This window comes from Marmota marmota, unplaced genomic scaffold, assembly GCF_001458135.2.
Source record: "Marmota marmota marmota unplaced genomic scaffold, marMar, whole genome shotgun sequence".
Taxonomy (NCBI): domain Eukaryota; kingdom Metazoa; phylum Chordata; class Mammalia; order Rodentia; family Sciuridae; genus Marmota; species Marmota marmota.
Window position 1 is genome coordinate 56,153,052 of NW_026000037.1, and position 22,936 is coordinate 56,175,987.

At 37.7% G+C, this 22,936-nt stretch overlaps 1 protein-coding gene across 1 annotated transcript in view; it reads right to left on the reverse strand.

Annotated features, from left to right (window-relative positions):
* Window positions 1-22,936, reverse strand: part of Lrp2 (LDL receptor related protein 2) — a 192,866-nt gene that overhangs the window by 125,632 nt on the left and 44,298 nt on the right. Inside the window, exons 5-10 of the mRNA XM_048811966.1 lie at window positions 11,040-11,150; window positions 10,515-10,728; window positions 5,715-5,776; window positions 4,435-4,563; window positions 2,288-2,457; window positions 908-1,131 (exon numbers count right to left, since the gene is read on the reverse strand). Of these exons, the coding sequence (XP_048667923.1) occupies window positions 908-1,131; window positions 2,288-2,457; window positions 4,435-4,563; window positions 5,715-5,776; window positions 10,515-10,728; window positions 11,040-11,150 (910 nt within the window). The remainder of the gene's footprint in view (window positions 1-907; window positions 1,132-2,287; window positions 2,458-4,434; window positions 4,564-5,714; window positions 5,777-10,514; window positions 10,729-11,039; window positions 11,151-22,936) is intronic.

Sequence of the window (22,936 nt, forward strand, 5' to 3'; positions counted from 1 at the left end):
TCTACTTACTGACTCTTTTACTTCTCATTTTATACCCAGGAAAATTTATATTTTATTTTTTTCTTGTTGGTGCTGGGGATTGAACCCAGGGTCTTGTGCATGTGAGCAAACACTGAGCTATATCCCCACTGAGCTATCTCCCCACCCCGAAAATTTATATTTTAAATGAGCTATTAAATTCTCTCCCTCAACCCTCCACTCAGTAGGATAGCCCAAAGAAAATGTCCCACCATTTTCAAGGAAAAATAGCCGATATTACAAAGTAGAAATGAATAATCACTAGTCACCAACACTTAAGTAGCCTAAATTTCATCCAAGGAGCCTAAGACTCAACTATGAAATGCTAGAACTGTCTCTTAAGACTCTTCTCAAATGGGTAAAACCGGAAATTTTTCATTAAACCTGAAGAAAAGTAAACAGGAGCAAGCATTCTGCTAGGCTGATTCACATTGAACAACCCAGCTTGACATCTCAACTGCCGCTCACAACAAGAAAGCACTAAAAGAGATAGTTGCAACTATTTACCTCTCTTAAAAATTTTTCAGCTAATTCATGTTAGCATGATCATCTTAATAATGGTAATTTGCAGTAATGTTTGGTGTAATAATTTAGTAATTGAGTCAGAACACAGAATTCAATCTCTTAGCTTGGCAAATACTAAGAAAAAAAATTCATATGCCCAAAACATCAAGTAGCACACCAGTAAGTGTGTTTGGATGACATATCCTTGAACAGGATTATATTTAGTCAACTCCTTTAAAGCTTCTATGAATAGACACATAAAACAAACATGGATTCTAGAGTAGAGAACCTAAAAGAAATCAGAATTAACCTCCAATTAAGATATGTAAGATGTATAGGCAGAGAGACAAAATTCTAAAAATCTATGTGTTTTCACATCACTCACCCAACAGTTGGGTCCAGAGCGATTCCTCTAGGATGCCCCAAATTTTCAGTTATAAGGGTAACCCTGTGGCTTCCATCCAAATCTGTCATATCTATGCGATTGACCGTGGTCTCCACCACATAAAGTTTATTATTAATCCAGTCCACAGCCAGATTTTCTGGAGTGTCAACAGAAACATTGAGAACTTCTTGGATATTTAAACCATTGATGTCAACTGAAAAAACCTGAAAGAAAACCCAAAATTATTATATTTCTGGTTTTTTTATTTGTTCTAATTAGTTATACATGACAGTAGAATGCATTCAACACATCATACATAAATGGGGTATAACTTCTTATTCTTCTGGTTGTACATGATGTAGGATCATACCAGTCGTGTAGAAATAAGCATGACTATAGGCACTGTTTTCCTGTCTTCATTCAGTGTATCTATTTTATAGGAAGCAATCATGTAGACCCCAAAAAAGTTTACTGGCAGCTTGCTATTTTATATTATGTATTATTGGGAGAAGATGGGTTTTTTCCAGAGTATAGATGAGACAAATACAGGAGTTGGTTTTCACTTTTATTTTTGTTTTCTTAAAGCCTGTATTTCCCATTCTTGGAAGTTATCAAAAGCTTAATTAAATAATGTGGATTTTGGGTGAAGGAAGTGGTGGTAGTGGTTTGTTTTGGTTTTTAGTTGTTATCAAATCAGAGTTGTTAGTAACCCAAATTCTCAATTTTTAGAAATTTTATGCAAGCTATCATTGAAGTGAATAAGAATTTTATTACTGGTACAAAGAAATGTAAGAGGAATAAATAAGTAAAATTCCATAACTCTTTAAGAGTCTCTAAAATGTATGCTTTAAAAACTTCCATCACATTACTCAAAATTGAAGTTAAATCCATGAGACTTTCCATATAAGATGCTGTAAATGAAATTTTGGCTGTTACACAAAATACTGTCAATATTTGTTACCCAATCCTCCATTACAGTTCCATTTAAAAGATGCAGGCAAAAATCTGATTTTTATCATCCAGAAAAGTAGAGTATTTTTTACATTTTAAGTGATCAAGTTTCAAAAATTACTACCAAATATCTTTCCAGTTTTGAAAGAATGTCTACTATTTCTTTTAATTAGACTTTTGGACTCCTTTTTGAATAAAATTAAAAGTTGCTCAAGGCTAATCCATATAATAGACTGCTTTGTTTAATAGGTCACATGTAACAGTATAGCACAGAAAGGTGCTGATTAACATAAACTATCTCAAGGGCCTTTTTTGTTAGGAAACAAAGGAACTTTCCCCTTGAATCCCCCCCAAAATGAGAAGCTATCAACACTTTGTGCTTGAGGTTCTATTCAGCTCCTAAGCTACACTCCTGAAATTTCTATTTACCTTATCTCGTACGGTGTCTGTCCAAAAAACTCTCTGTAGGTGATGGTGAAAATCCACACCCACAGCCACTCCACGATTTTGAGACTCCACCAGAATCTGGAAGCTTCTTCCTTGAATATCACCAATTAGCAAATCCCGACCATTAGAGAAGATAATGGAGGCCTCACCAGCTAGATGTGAAGAAGAAAACTGTGACTATTCCAGGTGAGTCAGGAAGTGGAATAGCTTACAACTGATAGACTTCCTGCTTTTTCAAATGCTTTCTTCTGTTGTCTTCTTTGATTCTAAAATAAACCACTGATGCACACGACAATCATTCCACCCATTTTGCTCATGTGCAAACTGAAGCACAAAGATGTTTAATGAAGTACCCCAAAATCACTGAAAGTTAAAAACAGAATCTGGCAAGATTTCAAGTGTCCTGATTGCTAGTCCATGCACTGTCAATGACACTGAAGAGACTATAGCAGGGATTTCCAAGAATTCTTTATGACATAGGCACTTTACCTCCATGTACAACTTTTGATTGTGTTAAACACAGAACGTGAATTAAAGATTACTAGGGTAGGGTAGGGATGTAGCTCAGGGGTTGAGCACTTGCCTAACATGCACAAAATCCTGGGTTCTAGCCAACACACACACACACACACACACACACACACACACACAAAAGATTTTCAGGAAATCACTCTGTAAAAACTGTAAAGGGGCTGGGGTTGTAGCTCAGTGGTAGAGCACTTGCCTAGCATTTGTGAGGTACTGGATTCGATCCTCAGCACCACATATAAATAAATAAACAATAAAGGTCCACTGACAACTAAAAACATTTTAAAAAAAAAAACTATAAAAATCATTGCAATGGTGGATCCAATCTGCTCTGTCTATAAACTTACAAGTATGTAAAGTCACATATGAATAAGGTTACAATCTTTTTGCAAAAGCTAAAGACAAGAAATTATTTAAAACTCCATCAGAGGAGGACTGGTTAAATAAATTAACTAACTGCATACTAATTATATACAAAAATGGAATATTTTGCCACTATAAAAAAAAGAATTGAGCTTTATGTGCTAATATGGAAACTCTCAAAGGTATATTAAGTGACATTATTAAGATGCAGTAATGAGCATACAGCTTGTGAGCATATTCACAAAGGAGTTAAATATCTATATTTGTGTACCCTAATGTATCCATTTAAAAATCTCTAGAATCAAAATAAAGAAACAGCAATTACCCAGGGAAGAGGGGAAGTAGAAACTTGACAGTAGGGGAAGGGATGAAGGGAGACATTTTACTTGATTTCTTCTTACAATTTAAAATCATTGAACATACATTACCTATTTCAAAATAAATGAATTCAATGGTTAAAAATCAGCTGCACCTAAAAGTTAGTACACAACAAATCAGGTATTTCTATGCACGCAAAAACAAATAGAAAATGAACATCATGGATCATGTGACCAGTGAAATTTCAGAAGGCACCAAAGGCACTTCAAAATCAAGTGTGAAATCACAGCTGAAAAAAGGAATTAGAGCAGGCGGGCAGAGCACTTGCTTAGAGTGCACAAGACCCTGGGTCGGTCCCCAGAAGGAAGGAAGGAGGGAAGGAAAGGAGTTGGAGAGTTAAACTTGAGACCCAGAAATTAATGATGACAAAACTGCTTTGAGCACTACAGTACTATTAGACCAATTCCAACAAAATGCCTGTGATAAGGATATTCACACAAATTTTAATCCAAAGACAATCTGTCCATTTTGAAATACTCCCAAATTTTGCATGAGCAATACCAAAATTATTTCTATAAATAAATGCCACCTACATTTGTGGTGAGTAAATTAAAATTTCAATGTCCACGTCAGTCAAATACAGCCATAAGAACTTATTCCACAGCTGTATGAGGGGGTGATATAATAGCCTAGACCAATAAATATTAATTATGGCCACCATTAACATAAAGATTGGTCCTTAATAATCAAAGTACAAATTAATGTTGACTCATTCTTCGAAGCAGCCAGGACCACCCCTGATTTGTGATGATAAAACCCTGCTCCTGCTTAAATGCTGACATTTCTTTCCTCCTCAGCTGTGGAAAGACAGCTAGCAGAAGTCTGTTGTTCAGAGACACAGGTATCTACCATGTACTCACAGGAATCATTAGCTTTGCAATGGTTTCCACGCTCCAGTATATACCCTTCTTCACAGTGGCACACATGATGGCCCATTCGGTTTTCACACTTCTGGTCACAAATTCCCCATATCTGGCAATCATCAAAATCTGCCACGTAAGAAAAATACACTCATGATCATGTTTATCACATTTCTTGAGCAGTCTCAGACAATACTCCTGGTCAAGATGGCCCTCCTCTGAAGGTTGGTACACGTCCCAAATGCTTCAAAGGGAAGCATTTATACCCAAATCCATATATATATTTGGATATATGGATTTTTTTTGCAAAGTGTGCTTCCAAATGCTATCCACTTGTCCCTATGGTTATCTAAATTCATATTTAGATTAATTAAAATTAAGTTAATAATTCAGTTTCTCAGTCATATGTGTCACAGTTTAGGTCCTCAATAGACCACTAGTTACCAAATTGGAGAGTGAAGATATAGGAATATTTGCCTTGTTGCTGAAAGGCCAATTGGACAGAATATTTCTTAACAAAGACCTGATTTATACTCATCTTCTCAAGAAGACATGATCTGTCACTGCAGTAAAGTGTTTGGGAAGGTCTATTTACCCAGCTGTCGTCCCTTTGATATCAAAAAATTATAACTGAAATTAAAAATATTTTCAAGGCATGAAGACTATCTTCTAGTTTTTCATTAACTTATTCATTCATTTAATAAGTTTTTTAAAAATCCTTACATGGAAAAGCTCAATTCATAGCCATAGAAGCCCCTGTTCTGCTGTGTGAAAAATTTCAATGTAATTGGCAAAGATCAGAAGGCTTGAGAGGTGCACAGATGGTGCCATCATTGGTGAATCATGGCTGTCATTTGAGCTCCAAGTCTACCACCACCCTCTATCATCCTTCTCTCTGCTCTCTTCCCTGGGAGGGTGATCTCCACAGCCTATACCAACAGAATTCCCATTCCTTCTAGCTTTAGGAAATTCTCAAGATTATACTTTCTGAAACTGTTGCACCCTCAGGTCTAAAATTCTCCAGATTTCTGCAATCTGATTTCATTTGCAGATGAATGTCAGAGGTGTGAACTGGGTTCCACTACATATGTTGTGTGGTCCCCCATCCCAGGACTCCCAACTAGAAAGGACCAAGAAAGTTCTGGGATCAAGTGAATTATTCCATTTTTTTCCCCTCCAGGCTAAAACCTGACAACATGGCTCATCACATCTTTCTTGCCAACTACTATGACTAACCAAAGGCAGGGAAATCAATCCTCTCTTGATAGAAGGTAAAAAACCACACAGGAGTGAAAGGCCCTCATGGATAAAACTCCTCACATCAACCCCAAGAAAGCTCCACCTGAGGCTTCACCTCAGTGGGAATGAAAAGTATAAGACATTCCCCTGAAAGCCCCCAGAATGTCATACCCTCATTTGGACAGACTAGGTGTAAGGGTCTGGAGTCACCTGTGAGCAGGAGTTCTGATGTCAAACAGAGGAAAAGCAAAGTCAGAACAGAATTCTTAGGCTCAAAAACCTTTCGTATCACCTGTGCTCCAAATGCACTTTTGAACAAGTGCATAAAATCACTGTCACTTTTAATGACTGAGATTATATCCTTTAGATACTTAGGGTGGAAAACAAAGGCTAATTAAATATCTGTCATCAGTCAAAGTGAAGACAAGAAAATGAAAGTGGAATTGAGGGTTTTCATGAGGGCAGAGAATAGTGGAAACTATGTACAACACTGAAACTATTTTACAACCCCCGTCACACACACACACACACACACACACACACACACGCACACACACATATCATTATCTTTATCTTTTTCTTTTCTATTTACTCTTTGCCTCCTCCTACCAATAAATGCTGCTTTGAAAATAACTAAAACCCCTTCTCAGCTTAGACCCCCTTGGACACCTCTGATCCATCTGACTGTGTGAAACTCCGCCAAGCCGAATGACCTCCCTGCCCTAACTCTGCACCACGATGTCAGCCTGTCAACAAATAGCATGTCCTGTCAATCAGAAACAATGAGCCCAGCAAACTGTTTCAGCATGCCACAGAGCTTCCACTGCCAGGTCAAGACTACCAAGAGCACATGAATGGCAAAAAGACAGCAGATTCATGTCAAGATTATTCAGTTTTATTCCTGATTACGACCAAGGCATTCACGGGAGAACCATGTCTAAGATGACAAATGTTGCAGGGGCTTCCAACACCTGAAGCCTCTGGGACAAATCAGCTATGCAGAGGGTTACAGCCATACAGAGTGTTTGTTGAATTGAAGTGCCTGTGAGAGCAAACCCAAACATCAATTCCCCTAGAATTTCAGCTCTGCTTAAACAAGTATAACTGGCTTTTTAATGTCATGTGTTTAAACTAAAGAGTTCTCTTTACAAAGAGAAAATTGAAGTCTTCTTTGAAACAAATATCAAATAAATGTTAAGTCAAGGGCAAATCATGCATTCTTAAAGGATAGGAAAGGTCACAGAAAAGGTCTCCGCAGACGGTAAGGGGGCATCACATTCAAAAAGGACCTCAAATGTAGACTTCTGAGCTTTTCTCTAAATAAGGTTATCTGTAGTAACGTTCCAGAAACACACTGGGGACTTGAAAGATGTCTGTTGTGGAACTTAAAAACTAGTGCGCTAGTGTTGGACCACACGACTTCCAATGTGCTATGAACTAAATACAAATCCTGAAATGATTTGTGCATAACATAATATTGCAATTTTCTTTTTTTTAATTGGTTGTTCAAAACATTACAAAGCTTATGATATATCATCTTTCATACATTTGACTCAATTGGGTTATGAACTCCCATTTTTACCCCAAATACAAAATGCAGAATCATATCGGTTACACACTCACATTTTTACATAATGGCATATTAGTGACTGTTGTATTCTGCTACCTTTCCTATCCCCTACTATCCCCCCTCCCCTCCCCTCCCATCTTCCCTCTCTACCTCATCAATATTGCAATTTTCTGTATTGCATTCATTAGTAGTTTACATGTAAAAATTTACAACCACAATAACCTTGTTATGTCAACTTTCATATCTTCAGGAGCCTCTGACATGTAAGAAATCCTAGATACTTGGGAATATAAGCCAAGGCTCACAGACTAATGTACTGAAAAGATGGTAAACATGCTATCTGAGCGCTAAAGTGAAAAAAAGGCTGAGAACAGGTTGTGGGCTTCGCAAGATTGAACTAGGAGAGAAAAAAAAAAAAGGAAAAGGAGAGAAAAGTTGACGTAATCCTGAGATGAGGCTTCTGGTATTTCTATTGGAATTCCTTTTCTACTAGGAGAAAAGGGACTCCCCCAAAGAACTAAAAAGCTGGAAATCGGATTGGCAGCTGGGTGGCAGCAAAGGGGAGTAGAGAAGCCTGACATTTGCCAAAAACAAAGCAGCAGATTCAGAAAAAAAAAGGGATGTTGCCCAAGCAGGGACACTGGGAAGCACGAAGAGCGCTTTCAAAGACACCTGCCAAATGAGGACGTGTGTGTAAAAAGTGATTTTAAATTCCCCAACTACATCACCAATGCACTGATGATTATAATAAATTTTAAAATCACACTGAAGGCCAGTTGTAGATCACAATGCTTTTTTATAAATAATGTCTTGAAATGATGAGAAACTTGGGGGCTTTTTAAATAATTTGGGGGAGGTCTCCAGGATCCCTCAGACTGACTTGAATGAACCACTTGATCTTAACCCACTTTGCCAAATGCAGTTACTTAAGAGGAGCAACTAGGTTGTGATCAAACCTGAGACACAGACTTGATATCAAAAACCTAAAAATACCTGCTTTGAACACCACAAGAACAAACTCAATTGGATTACTTAATCAAATGTGAAATCCAGTTTTTCTCAGCATATTATAGTTCTCAGTTACACTGAAGAACAGACTTTCTCAAGAATTTCAAGTTAAATTTGAAAACTAGAGTTTACTTCTGGTACCAAAAGGTTCTTCTGGCCATACATACTTAAGATCAACCACTTGTAATAAAATATAATTATGTTGAAAACCAAGTATGGAGTGAGAGTGAAGAGTGAACAGCCTCACTAGGTTATCCAAATTCAGTATTTTTTGCTAAAATAAATTCAGTACTTTTTGCTAAATAAATTTCTAAAATTTTAGAAATTTATTTTAAATTCTAGGGTTGAGGATGTAGCATGTGCAAAGCTGTGGGTTTAATCCCCAGTACCGCCAAAAAGTAAAAATGAAAAATATAATAAAAATATTTCTTATGCATATCAAAAATTTTTATAATTAAAATATATTTAAAATTTAGAAATCCCTAAAGAATCTCAAATTTCTAAGGATACAAAGAACATCAATTCTGGGAAAATTCTGAATCATCTATGTTTTGGAGATCCATATATGGCTACTAAATTGAACTTTAATAAGTAGTTACAATTACCTCCCAAACACCTTTCTCCAACACCAATGAAAACAAAGTTTCTTTAAACCTCTGTGATTGGGGCTGGGGTTGTGGCTTAGCGATAGAGCACTCATCTAGCACTTGCAAGGCCCTGGATTCGATCCACAGCTCCACATAAAAATAAAATAAATAAAATAAAGGTATTTTAAAAAACTAAAAGCAACTAAAATGGAAAAATTAAAAAAAAACAACTCTGTGATTATGTTTTGCCTATGTGTTTGTTGTTCATGTATCAAAAATAGGGGGTAAAAAAAGAAATCAGAGCTACAAACTCAAATCCTAAGAAATCAAACACTGATGTCTAAGTCTCCATCCTTCTCATAGCAAATTATGCTGACATCAGATTCAAAAATCTCCCCATGGGAAGAATCATTTTTATAATTCAGATAAGAGAGATGTGGGGAATTATTCAACCAATTGGTGTCTAGCTCAAGGGCAACCACTAGCTAGAAACATCATGATAAAGAATTTGCTCATCTTGAATGTCAATTCCAAGCAAAGGTGAAATGCAGTGGAATTAACACTCAACACAGTACAGGCAGTGACCTACCAACGCGGTCACCAGAGCAGTGACAACTCTAGTTGCTGGATCCTGGGGACATTTGTGCTTCCTGGAGAAGAGGCCAAGGGAGCTTAATGGACTGAAAGCAGCAGCTATCTCTCCACCACATGAATGGAAGTATCTCAGCATTGCATAACCAGCCTGGCCATACCAATCCTGCTTCTAAACCCTGATAAAGGAAACCCAAAAGGACTACCCCTATCATCANCATGATTTTGGGTCACCATCTCATGATGTCACAGCACCTCTTTAAGACTGTCACTGAGGGCTGGGATTGTGGCTCAGCAGTAGAGTGCTCATCTAGCACATGCGAGGCCCTGGGTTCAATCCTTAGCATCACATAAAGATAAGTAAAAAAAAAAATAAAGGTATTGTGTCCAACTACAACTCAAAAATAAAAATGTTTAAAAACAAATACTGTCCAGAAAGAAAATCAGGCACCAATCATAGAAAATTAGGATGATAATGAAAATACTCAGTGACCCCATAAGGCATGGGTACCAACCAATCAAAACAGATGTAGAGAAAAATCATTCATTCTAGTAAATAAATGACCACAAAAACCTGCCAGTGAATTGGAATTAAAATTCCCCCAGAGTCTCCTTTCTAATGTTACATATTCCTAAAAAAATGAGTCCAGAGATGGCAACAGTAAGAGAAAGGGCATTCAAACTGCAGGCTACAGCACAAAAATAAAAGTAGGATCAGGGCAAAGAAGCAGAGGCAACAGAAGCCATCTATAGCACACTGAAACTTTCTTGACCCTCCAATTTGAATGTGGCAGTGATTTCAAAGAAGAGAGGAAAACCATTGCTAGTAGGGCGCTCCTTCCCTTTGGAGCTCTTCTTGCACTCCACTATCAAAGTGATCAGGTCCATTCCTGAGCTATGGGTAATCTGAATCCTGTGATACAATATACCTGTACCCCTGTAGCCTAAGGAAAGAATGCACTGTCCCGTCAGCAACCCTTCAACTCTACACAGATCTTTGAAAGATAAAGGAATCCAGGCCCAATACATGGCTAAGGCTCAAGCCCACGGCCCCCAAATGAATTTTTGGTTCCATGTGTAATCAAATACAGTGATTCTTTCTTAGAGGAAAATGGGTATCTGGTGGGGAAAAACAAACATAAAATACTCCTAACCACATGACCCAGCATAAGGGAATCACCGTACTGCAATTATGTTCATCACTGCTGTCTTCACAGTCGTGGTCATGGTCACAGACATAGGCACGAGGGATACACTCTCCATTGCCACACTGAAATTCGTCACGCAAGCATGTCTCAGCTGGAACACAAGGTTAACAAAGGAAAAAAAAGGGAGAATTTCAATTCCACTGCAGCCATTTCATCTCACAGGAAGATTCTGTCTCAAGTTTAAAAAGAGACTCTTATTGTCAGCAGTGTTCTGGTAAACGTTTAACAACCTCTTCTCCAACTTTGTGGTGTTTACCGATTATCATGGTGTAAATACTGCCACCAGAGGCTGACTACAGACCACTAAAATGAATTTGTAGAATGTGGGCTTGGAAAGATGTGCAGATAATTGGCTCTCTCAAGCTGCAACACACCACAGCACCTCTTACACACATTACTTACTGCAGTTGGCTTCATCAGAAGAGTCCCTGCAATCAACTTTCGAATCACACTTCTGACTCGTGTTATAGCAGGCTCCATTAGCACAAGTAAGCTGCTCACATACTGGATATTCTATTTTTAAAAAGAACAGAAACAGCAAGTGAACCTTAAGACACTTCTTCAGCAAACATTTCTTGAGTGACAGCTATATGCTAGGCACTAAATGGTGAACATATATTGGTACACAAAGAGATATGATCCCTGGCCTAAGAGAGAGGGACCATAATCAAATAATGACAAATAATCAAATAATGACACAAATAGCAGATGACAAACTAGGTTACATGCCAATGCAGAGACTACAGAAAGCTATGAGCTGAACAGTAGGGGGATTTGGAAACCCAGGGATCTCTCCCTTAAAGAAGTAAGTGGCTTTTGAGTGAAAAACTTTTGAGTGAAAGAATTGGAAAGAATTTAACAGTTCAAAATGGAACCTTTTTTTTACATGATACAAATGACATCCCAGGAAACTCATGTACCCCCACACATGATCTGGGAAATAAAGGGTCATTTTTTTTTTCACTGAAATGAGAGAAAGAGAAAATAGGTCTGAGCCCAGGGATCTCACTCAGCAGCTATTTGCTCTTATTCAACTGTTTACCCTCTCTCTGTCACTACTTCTTCTTCCCCAGTCTAGATAATCTACCGCAGCCAGTAGAGGGACCTAAAAAGACAACACCTGGGAACTGAAAAGCATAATTGTTCCATAAGCCCAAATTACAGTCATCCCTCAATATCCACAGGGGATTCTGTGAATTGGTTCCAAGACCACCCAATGCATACCAAAACCCAAAGATGCCCAATACCCTTTTGTAAAATGGTGCAGTATTTGCATTACATACATCCTTTCATTTGCTTTATTTATTTATTTTTTTATTGATTTTATTTTTTTAAATACATGACAGCAGAATGCATTACAATTCTTATTACTCATATAGAGCACAATTTTTCATATCTTTATATATAATATATGTTCATGCCAATTCATGACTTTATACATGTACTTTGTGTTTTTTTTTAAAGAGACAGAGAGAGAATTTTTTAATATTTATTTTGCAGTTTTCGGTGGACACAACATCTTTATTTTATTTTTATGTGGTGCTGAGGATCGAACCCAGAGTCCCACGCATGCCTGATGAGCGTGTTACCACTTGAGCCACATCCTCAGCCCTACTTTGTGTTTTTTTGCATTACAATTCTTATCTCACATATATACCACAATTTTTCATATCTCTGCTTGTATATAAAGTAGATTGACACCCAATTCGTGTCTTCATACATGTACTTTGGATAATGATGTCCATCACATTCCTCCATCTTTGCTAGTCCCCTGCCTCCTCCCTTTCCCTCCCTTCCCTCTTCCCTATCTAGAATTCATCTATTCCTTCATTTACTTTAAATAATCTCTAGTTCATACTTACATAGCATTTATGTGCTAGGTATTATTTATCATACTATATTCTTTAGGGAATAATGAGGGGGGAAAGCCTGTGCATGTTTAGTTCAGGCAATTTTTTCCAAATATTTTTACCCATAGTTGATTGAATCCAAGGAATGGGGAACCAATGGATTCTGGGATGTGGATTCTGGGGTGTGGGGATAACTGTCTTATGGCCATATTATACATATATGGTCACCTCAATGCTATTAACTAGATGTTTAACCCTGCAGAAAGTCAGGATGTCCCTTGAAGAACAAAATGGTGTCTGTCCCTCCTGTTTCCTCACACTTGAAACTCATGACTCCTAACTATAGGATTTGTTCTGTTGGTTTCTTATCTGTTTCCCTCATAGCTTAATAAAAACCCCTGAGGACAAGGAACCTGTCTTATCATTTTAGAATTCTTAGCAGTAGGACACTACTCACTATGCTCAAGAAATGCTCAGAGTTATCACAGGAGACCATTTTAAACAGCTTTTGAAATATCTGAACATCCGCTTTTTATGGTCTTTGACTACCCTACTTTCCGCATGTATGATATCATCCTTGGTCTATATTTTTAATTAAAAATGTTTCCTAGTGATTCTCACGCAGTCTTCAGATTTCTTTTTAACCAAGGAAAAGGCATGTCTTAGTTAAGATTTCAAAGATCAGATTACACAGTTTCACATTGAGGCTAAATTTGCATTCAAGAACCCAATGTGATGTTTTAGACATACAAAGATGCATCGGACAGTTGTTTGGATGATCCCAAAGTCTTTTCAAGTAGAAGATGTGCACAAAATTCTGTACTAAAACTGTATTAAACTTGTCCTCTGTTAAGAACTCACACTTTTTTAAAAAAATCTCTCAAATTATATTTTCATGTTTTGTGTATAGAAAAGGAATAAACCTAAATCTTCTCATCTCCAGAAGTTCAAACCTCATCTATCAAGTGTTCTTGAGTATCTAACTGGCAAAAGTTACAGAACCAGTCACATTAAACGGAAGGCTCTTTTCCATGACACTCCAACGGCTTCAAGATGAAGCTCAGTATCTCCTTCCCAGCTACAGGCTGCCAAAAACTCACTGAAGCCAACATGAACACCAGCTTCCTACTTTTTATGAGAAGGGTATGGCCACAGAAGTTGCTGCAGTGCTATGGGTAAAGATTAGAAGGATCATGTGATCTGAATCAGTGGTAGGAACAAAGAACAAGGTTTTCCCATGAAGCAGGTGTCCTGACCCATGACCACATCCACCTGCTACAAAGTAAGAAGGAAATTACCAACACAAACCAGAACTGAAGAAAGCACAAATCTGTTAGGGGATGCCAATCTGAGTGTTTTCAACTTGACTACTGGGGTGAAAAAAGGGGAAAGAAGAATATTCTTGGACTAATACTAGTGTCTCTCATCACCCTGGGCCCAAGCTGGCACAATCTGCAAACCTTTCAATCTGTAAAGAAGATGTTGGCTGGGCAAGGGGGTACATCCCAGCGGCTCAGGAGGCTGAGGCAGGAGGATCACAAGTTCAAAGATAGCCTCAGCAACTTAACAAGGCCCTAAGCAACTCAGCAAGATCCTATCTCTAAATAAAACATTTTTTTAAAAATGCTGGGATGTGGTTCAGTGGTTGAGCACCCCTGGGTTTGATCCCTGTTACCAAAAAAAATAAAAATAAAAATAAATGTCCATCACTATGTTGTCAGAAAGCCCTTAAACAAAGAAGGCAAGAAACAAAGTATTCAGCTTGTCACTCCATGTGTCCTGAAACATAGATGCCAGCATATTGCTCTGAAGAAACAGTATACTAAAAAGATAAGAAAGAGGCTACAGAATATGCTGAACTTTTGGCCAAGAGACTGACGAAAGCCAAAGAAAAATGCCAGGAACAAATTTCTGAGAGATCTGATTCTCAGTCCAGTCAAATAAAACTTTAAGTGTAACAAATAAATAAGCTCGATCCTAGGGGGGTAGGGTGGGGATGGTATGCAAGGCATTTTTATATAGCTGTTTAAATTTCTAAATTTTTTCTGAACTTCATTTTATTTGTTAATCATCCAAAAATGAGCAAGTGCTTAAGGTTATTGCTGTCTTTCCATCATTAAGATGGTATGCTTTGTAAAAGTGCCTTTAAAATGGTTCAGACAACTCTGTTTACTAATTCTGTCTTCAAGAGATGCAAAAGGCCAGGTAAGGCCAGCAAGCAATTCCCGTCCCGCCATGTACCAGATAGCTCCTGGTGTCAGTGTGTTATCTAGCCTTTTAAGAGCAGCAGCAAGCAGCAGGGAGAAAAAAAAAAATCTTTAAAAACCCAGCACTTTGCAATAGATAAGCTATCTGTCAAGAGGAAAATTTATTTGAACTGGGACTGTACCACACTTTTGGTGATTATTATGAATATGAGAGATCTGGGAGAAATGTATTAGGCAGGTCTCTTGTTTTTTCTGTCCTGCTTTTTGAGAGCCAGTGCCATAAAACTGAAAGGAGAAGAATGAAAACAGTACTCATTGACATGGCTCATGCCCCTAAACAACTGGGCCAGCTTGATGTCATCAGGGAGGGTATTGTGTTGGCCAAAGGTCAGCAGTTCCACAAACAGCTTTCTTGTCTCCTTCCATACTGATAATGAATCTCTCTCAATCAGTGGCGGACCCTCTCAACCCCTGCACACCTTCTGGTCTTTGCTATGCATAGATAACCTGAGGTATATGCCCAGTGACTGCTCAGTGCTGACTCACTAAATATAGAAAATACTTGGAAATATGTTTCCAGATGGTTTTCTCCGTTGGAGACCCACAAAGAGGGAACAGGGTTTTGCTCTGAGCAAAGAAATGAACAGATCCTTCTTCTCTTGCTAAAGGCATTCATGAATGAGTTTCTCTATACCCCAAGAAACAGGAAGTCACAATCCTTTGAGTTTCCCATTTGGCAATATCTAAAAATCTTTTTTTTGTTTGTTTGTTTTTTTATGCTTGGCAAGACTGAGGCTAATCTTATAACCTTTTTCCCATGGAGCAAATCCATCAAGGGGCTGAAACGTCCTACAAAATTCCAAGTATGGGGAAAGTACAATGTGAGAGGACACATACAAGAACACAAAGGAACTCTTCCTTCTGAGCTTTATTTGAATAGAAGGATTGACAAGTACCTATTAACCAGTGTCCAGACTGTTTATTGGAAACAAAAATGTGAGAATACCCTTTTTCCCACCATCCCTTGCTTCTCTCTTTTTTACCTTCTCCCAGTTCCAAATGATACATGCTCTGGTTTGTCCACACACACATATGCCCCAAAATATGCCAACAAAATTGGTGCTTGAGGATATTTTAAGTGTTTTCTCTGTCAATGATTTAATCCGGAGCAAGAAAGTTTCATGCGATAGTTCTATTTATATAATCAAGGAAGTCTATGTAGTTTGAGGACCTTATAAACCTCCCACAATGGAAATAATTTACATCAGAGCAAGATATAAATATGAAGTGCTATTCTTTATTATCTTGTCAGGGAGAATGTAAATATATCCTATTCTCACAATTTGACAAAATGGCCAAAAAGAACATAGAAAAAAAGGCAAACTGATTATAATGGAAGAGAAGGCAGCTGGGCATGATGGCTTCTTGGGAGACTGAGACAGAAGAATCACAAGTTTAAGGCCAGCCTGGGCAACACAGCAAGACCTTGTCTCAAAACAAAAATAAAGAGATTGGGGATATAGCTCAGTAGTAGGGCATCACTGGGTCCAATCCCCGGTGCCATAAGAAAAGAAAAGAAGAAAGAAGGAAAGAAGGAAGAGGAAGGCAGCATCTTAAATGTAGATTTAAAAATGAGCCCAAGATTGAAAATAAAACAAGAAGTTATTGATATAAGTGCAGCCCAGATACCTGGGACTTCTCAAGGTTGCAGAGTCAACCTTGTTTCTTATTTTGGCTCTAAGACAGACTAATTCAGTTCAAGTAATGATTTGCCAGAAGAAGCTTACTAGTTGGGCTGCCAGGACTTAGTTGTGAATACTACCCATAAAATTAAATAAGCAACACCATCATCACCATTATCACCATCGTCACTGGTAACATATACTGAACAGTGTGTCACAGAAACATGTTACAGTACTTTGATATGTATGAAACTTATTCTATCCTTAGAACTACCCCATGAGGTATGCACTTTGATTTCTCCCATTTTCTACATAAGAAGCCTTTAAAAATAATTAGAAGTTGCTGGGCGTGGTGGTTCACGCCTATAACCCCAGCAGCTCGGGAGGCTGAGACAGGAGTTTGGCAAGTTCAAAGCCAGCCTCTGCAGGGGCAAGGCACTAAGCAACTCAGTGAGACCCTGTCTCTAAATAAAATACAAAATAAGGCTGGGGAATGTGGTTGAGTGCCCCTGAGTTCAATTCCCGGTACCCCCTAAAAAAATAATAATTAGAAGTTACTTTCAATTAAATACACACACATATATGTGTGTGTGTGTATACATATATATATAATCAGATTTATAAAATGGAAATAGAAAATCAACACCTTGGAAAGAGAAAGAAAATATGGTAATCCCAAGACTAGTAGAATTTCACTCACACGTCAAGTTCAGTCTAAGCCACTTTAAGGAAGCCAAGTCAAAAAGGGAGATCCATGAAGTTATCAAGGTTTCCTTATCCTGCTCCCTTTGTACTAGCCAGGGCTTAAGCCCCCAAATTCCTATCTAGTGTCTATCAGTTGGGACCTGATCTTAGAAATGTGTCTGAGAGGAACTCTGGATCCGAAGCCCCTCCATCTTCCCATACATGGAGCTATCACCAAAATCCGCAGGGCAGATAAAGACTGATGCAATACTAAATTGCTTAAAAATAAGTTTGAAAAACCTCACCCAAAAAAAAAATTAAAAAAAATAAAAATAAAAAAATTTAAAAAAAAATTTAAAAAAAAAAAAAAAAAAAACCTCACCCAAGCTCTAATACTGGAGTAAATGAGAAACAAGATGGAAAATTGTACATCAAAAGCTCCAAAGAACAGTGCAAAGAAGTAAGAGGCCTTGTCACGTTGTACATGAGCAAACATGTACAACGTGCACTGTATCAGAGACACTGGTTCTACATAGGAGGAATTATGGGCCCACATGTTTTCACTCAGGGCCACAAAATACCTTGGTGTCTTCCCCATCTCTTCCTATTTCCAATGACTTTGGCAGAATATACAGGCAAAGACTAATCAAAGAGATAGGAAGGCTAACTGCTCCCCAGGATTATGGGAGGCCACATTCCAGTCACTAGAAATGGTGTAGTTATCCCTCTGCTGGGAACTTGGACCAAGATAATTCAGACAGTCATCTGGGTGAAATGTCAGTAGGCCAGGAACCAGTTATTCCTCATGGCACTGCCTGCCTTAGTTAGAATTCTGTCCTACTGAAGATATGGTTATTGAAATCTGACTTCCTGGATACTTTGAATACAGAGGTAAATTAAAAGTAAAGTAGAAGTTCCCACAGTCTTTCTTAGATATTCATTCAAAAGAACTAAATAATAGAGAAAAAAATGAAAATCCCTGCTCTCGTGGTACTTATACTCTGTTTGGAGGAAAGGAACACTGGACATTAAAGTAAATGTGCATGGATAAAAATGTTACAAAAATAAAGCAGAGTGAAATAACAAACAGTGACAGTGGGGAGTATCTCTGGGGAGGAGATATTTGAACAAGAACCATTAGGTTCAGCAAAATGGCAGCCAGTGGTGCATTAACAAGAATGTTTTCAGAGGATTGGTGGAAATGCAGGATCACTTTCAGTAGCCTCAAGAAAAAAAGGAGGAGAGTAAATAGAAACAGTCATTAAAGACATTTCCACATCACATTGTTTTAAAAAGGAGCACAGAAATTGGGCAATGGCTGGGAGAGATCTTAGAGGCTTTTTAAAGTCAGGAAATATTTAGAAAGTACTTGAATGATGGAAACATTCAAAAGATATACAAAAGATTCTCCTCTTTCCTCAAGGTCTCAGGCTCTGACTCCTATCTCGACTGTGAGAATGCTGCAAAGGTGCATGTGTGCTGTGGCATGTAAGATGGGGTCACTGGAGCAAGGCTTGACAGGCAGGCTAACATGTGGAACTGAGTTGAAAGAAGGTGCCCTTCAGAAGCCCTCACAGTCGAGAGAATGACTACCATCTTCATCACTCCCTTCCAACTGTTCCCCCAGTTGGAGTTTCAGCAGTTAGATATACAAAGGGAAATGTTTAAATCCTAAAGAACAGAAAGTCAATAGGAATAAAACTTCAGGGACAAAGCGGCCCCAGTTGCAGGCAGACCAAACACTGCTGATTACCAGCAAGAAAGCCTTCATTGTAGCAGGGATTGTACCCTTTCTTTGGCATTCCTAAGTAACAAAGGAGAAGTGCTGCAAACCCACGATAATTAGCGATAGTTTTACTCACACCAAAATCATTCTAATATGGTACTCAATAAAACAAAATAATCTTTTTATTTCTCTGAAAAAAAGACTGTATTTTTGAGCAACCCAAAGTCACTTCAATATATTAATTGAATGACCCATAATTGCTGCATTGTTCTGATGTTTATCTTACACTCTGCATGAGTGGGTTTTCCTTGATGCTAATCCCATTAGAAGTAAAATGGACTGCAGTTTTGAATCTGTTCCTTAAAAAAGAAAAAAAAAATTAATTGACAAGTTGTTGAATATCAGATCCCTGATGACCAGACTGAATAATAAAATAACTTAGGGGGAAATATGAGTTTTTACCTGGTTCACAAATATAAATATAGGCTTAGATAGAGATACACACACATATATAGATACATATATACAAACATATTCAGAAATATTTCACAAGCTGTAGAATATTCTTAAGCCTCTAAGAATATAGCAGGTAAAAAGACGGAGATCCGAATCTCTCATGCTATACCAAATTTATTTCCAAGGTAATCTTTTTATTGGGACCCTAATACCCTCCTCGCCTTTCTCACCACCTCATTCATTTTCTTACCTCCCTTCTCCCTACCTCCCTGAGAAGACTCTCACACACTATTCTTTGTTCTAGAAAGGAATGCCTGGAATGGACACAAGTTTCTCTGTCTTGGAGCCCAATGTCTTGATTTTAGAAGCTTGAAAGTGTAGGCACTCTAACACAGGGTCTGGTCTAACAGGCAGGGCCCTGAGTTCCAGGGATAGGCTTCCTGATCCTTTCAAATATTGGGAGGTATGGGGATGGAGGATGGAATTGAGTTCTTCCTAGAAGCTTTTTCAACATCCCTCCCTGTGGTTTCTAGGTGCCAAATATATTTAGACTCATCCAGATAGACAATCTTATTTATTTCTGAGAAACAGAAAAAAGTCAAATCCATAGGCAGATATGACATTTCTAGAGAAGTAATGGTTCCTATGCTTCATGACTGTGGAAACAATAAAATAAACATTATTTCTGGTCAAATCTCACTTGATCCTTGATAACATGGGAAATACTCTAGTAGCTTAAATTTCATTTAAAATATCTAAGCACCACTATGACTAAATGGATCTCAGCAATTATAATCAATGGCCGCTAACATCACAAAGAGAGCGGGTGGCATTGTGTGCCCCCTGATGGAAATATACAACCTTAAACACAAATTATTCTCACCTTGATGAACCATCTCCACCCCTCCTGATTTAGAGGTTCAATACTCAATACAATTATTGGTTGTTCAAAACATTACATAGCTCTTGACATATCATATTTCATACATTTGATTCAAGTGGGTTATGAACTCCCATTTTTACCCCGTATACAGATTGCAGAATCACACCGGTTACACATCCACTGTTTTACATATGCCATACTAGTGTCTGTTGTATTCTGCTGCCCTTTCCTATCCTCTACTATCCCCCTTTCCCTCCCCTCCCCTCCCATCTTCTCTCTCTACCCCATCTACTGTAATTCATTTCTCTCTCTTGTTTTTTTTTCCCTTTCCCCTCACTTCCTCTTATATGTAATTTTGTATAACAATGAGGGTCTCCTTCCATTTCCATGCAATTTCCCTTCTCTCTCCCTTTCCCTCCCACCTCTCGTCCCTGTTTAATGTTAATCTTCAATAGATGAATGGATAAAAAAAAATGTGGCATTTATACACGATGGAGTATTACTCTGCACTAAAAAAATGACAAAATCATGGAATTTGCAGGGAAATGGATGGCATTAGAGAATATTATTCTAGATTAGTCATTTTAATTGAAGCAGTATGAAGGTGATTTTTGTCCCAAAGGATGTTTGACAAAATTTGAGGACATTTTTAGTTGTCACAACTGGGAGGTGCTCAAATACACAGAGGCCAGGGATACTGCTGGACATTCCATAATGCACAAGACCGCCCAGCATAATAAAAATTTATCTAGCCCCAAATGTCATTAGTGCTGCAGTTGACATCTAGGTAATTTCAGATCTGGGCAATTTCCAGGAAACTCAAAGGCGAGAAGAACATATTAAAGGACATTGAGGATGAAATAAGCAAAGTCCAGATTGTGGAAAACACCAAGACAAGTAACCTGTTTTGCTTTGTTTTGTTTTCACCAATTGTAAGGAGTAAAGAACAGAAAATAAAATAAAAAATAAAAATAAAATAAATAAAATAAAAATTCTTAAGAAATATATCAACTACCTCCTACATAAATATTTTATTTGGATTCTAAATTAAGTAATCAAACTGTAAAAATAATAGTAAGACAATTTAGGGAATTTTTTAAAAAATTGACTATATCTCTAATTATTTTAAAGAACAGTTGTTTTAACTTTTTAGGTATGATAATAATATTGTGGTTTTGTTTATTACTCAGATAAATACTAAAATACTAACAGATAAAATTATATGATCCTGAGAATTGCTTCATAATATGGTGTAAGGAGAATAAATGGATGTAGGTAAAATGAGATTATTCATGAACTGATAATTGATATAACTGAGTGATAAGTAGAAAGAGATTCACTATACAGTTCATTCTGGTTTCATATGTTAAAACCTCCACAGTAAAATAATTTTTTTAAATAGCTAAGTAATCTTCAGGCAAAACTATTTTATAAATGTTTTCAAAGTATTCTAAGAGCATGGAGCACCGATAGTTTAAATGTAGGTTAAAGTTACAACTCCTCTACCCTGGCTTCTTAGTAAACTTTATAATCTCCATAAAGCAGGAGATTACACCTGCCAATGTGAAAAGTGCACAGGATAGTGACTGGTGCTTAGTGAATGGCAGTCCCCTTTCCCATTTTCCACAAGAGCCTCAAACAGAGGGAAAACAAAACAGAGCCAATCCTGCCCCACCACCATACTGCCACTTTCTAAGAACTTTGATCCTGGCCATTCATTTCCTTCTGTGTCTATCTGGCTATCAACAGATCAAAGCACTAATGAGTAAGTATGAAGATCCTTTTCTTAATTTCCTCTGATGTGTGAGGGTTTTTAACACTCTTCCACAAATAAAAAAATAAAAACAAATAAATAAGGTAGAGGGAAATAGGAAAGAAGATCTCATCACAAAATCCCTTATATGAGCCAGGCATGGAGGCACATGCCTATAATCCCAGCCAAGATTATCCCTAAGGAAGCTGAGGCAGGAGGGTCACAAGTTCAAGGCTGGCCTCAGCGATTTAGCAAGAACATGTCTCAAAATTAAAAATATAAAGGGCAGGGATGTAGCTTAGTGGTAAGTGTCCCTGGTTCAATTCCCAGTACCACAAGGAAAAAAAAAAAAAAAACTTGTGTTTAGGGTCATGCTGTGTCCTGAAAAGTTTATGATTTACATCATTCCAGAAAGAACCAGCTATAAATCCAGATGTCTTTCTTAACGAATTCTTATTTCAATTAGTTGTACTGAATTATTTTTTAATAAAAATGTTTGATTAAAAATTCTTACTTGGTTATTTTATAAAGCTCAGCTTCTTCCCTTCATTCCTTTTATCAGGGCTACTTGCATGCTCATATCCTGCCAGGCTTTTCCAGACGGTCCATTGGCAAAGTTGTGAGGCAGTTGTACTAGCAACTTTAGACTTGGCTGCAGGGTGCTCATGGAAAATGTCCAAACCGTCTGTTTCAACTGCCTTTTATTTTCCCCAAAGTAGCATTTCCATTGCATTTGCAATAAGGCACTCATTTTTATCCACTTGCAAATAAGGGATAAAGATACAGGCTATTGGCGGGTGACACAAGCCTCCAGTACTCTTTTAAACTGGCATAAGGGAGGACTCTCCTCTTCTGTCCTTCATAAGGGGCAATCTCTAGACTTGAAACCAGAAGACGAGCCAAGCACCAACTCTGCCACACAATCTTGGATGAGCCAGTCTAGACCCTTTGAAGTTTTCATTTCTTTATTCATAAGAGAGTAAATAACTGCCTGCCTTATTGTTCTCATTAAGGAACCTAATAATAATAATAATTTATATAATGACCTGAAATTTACA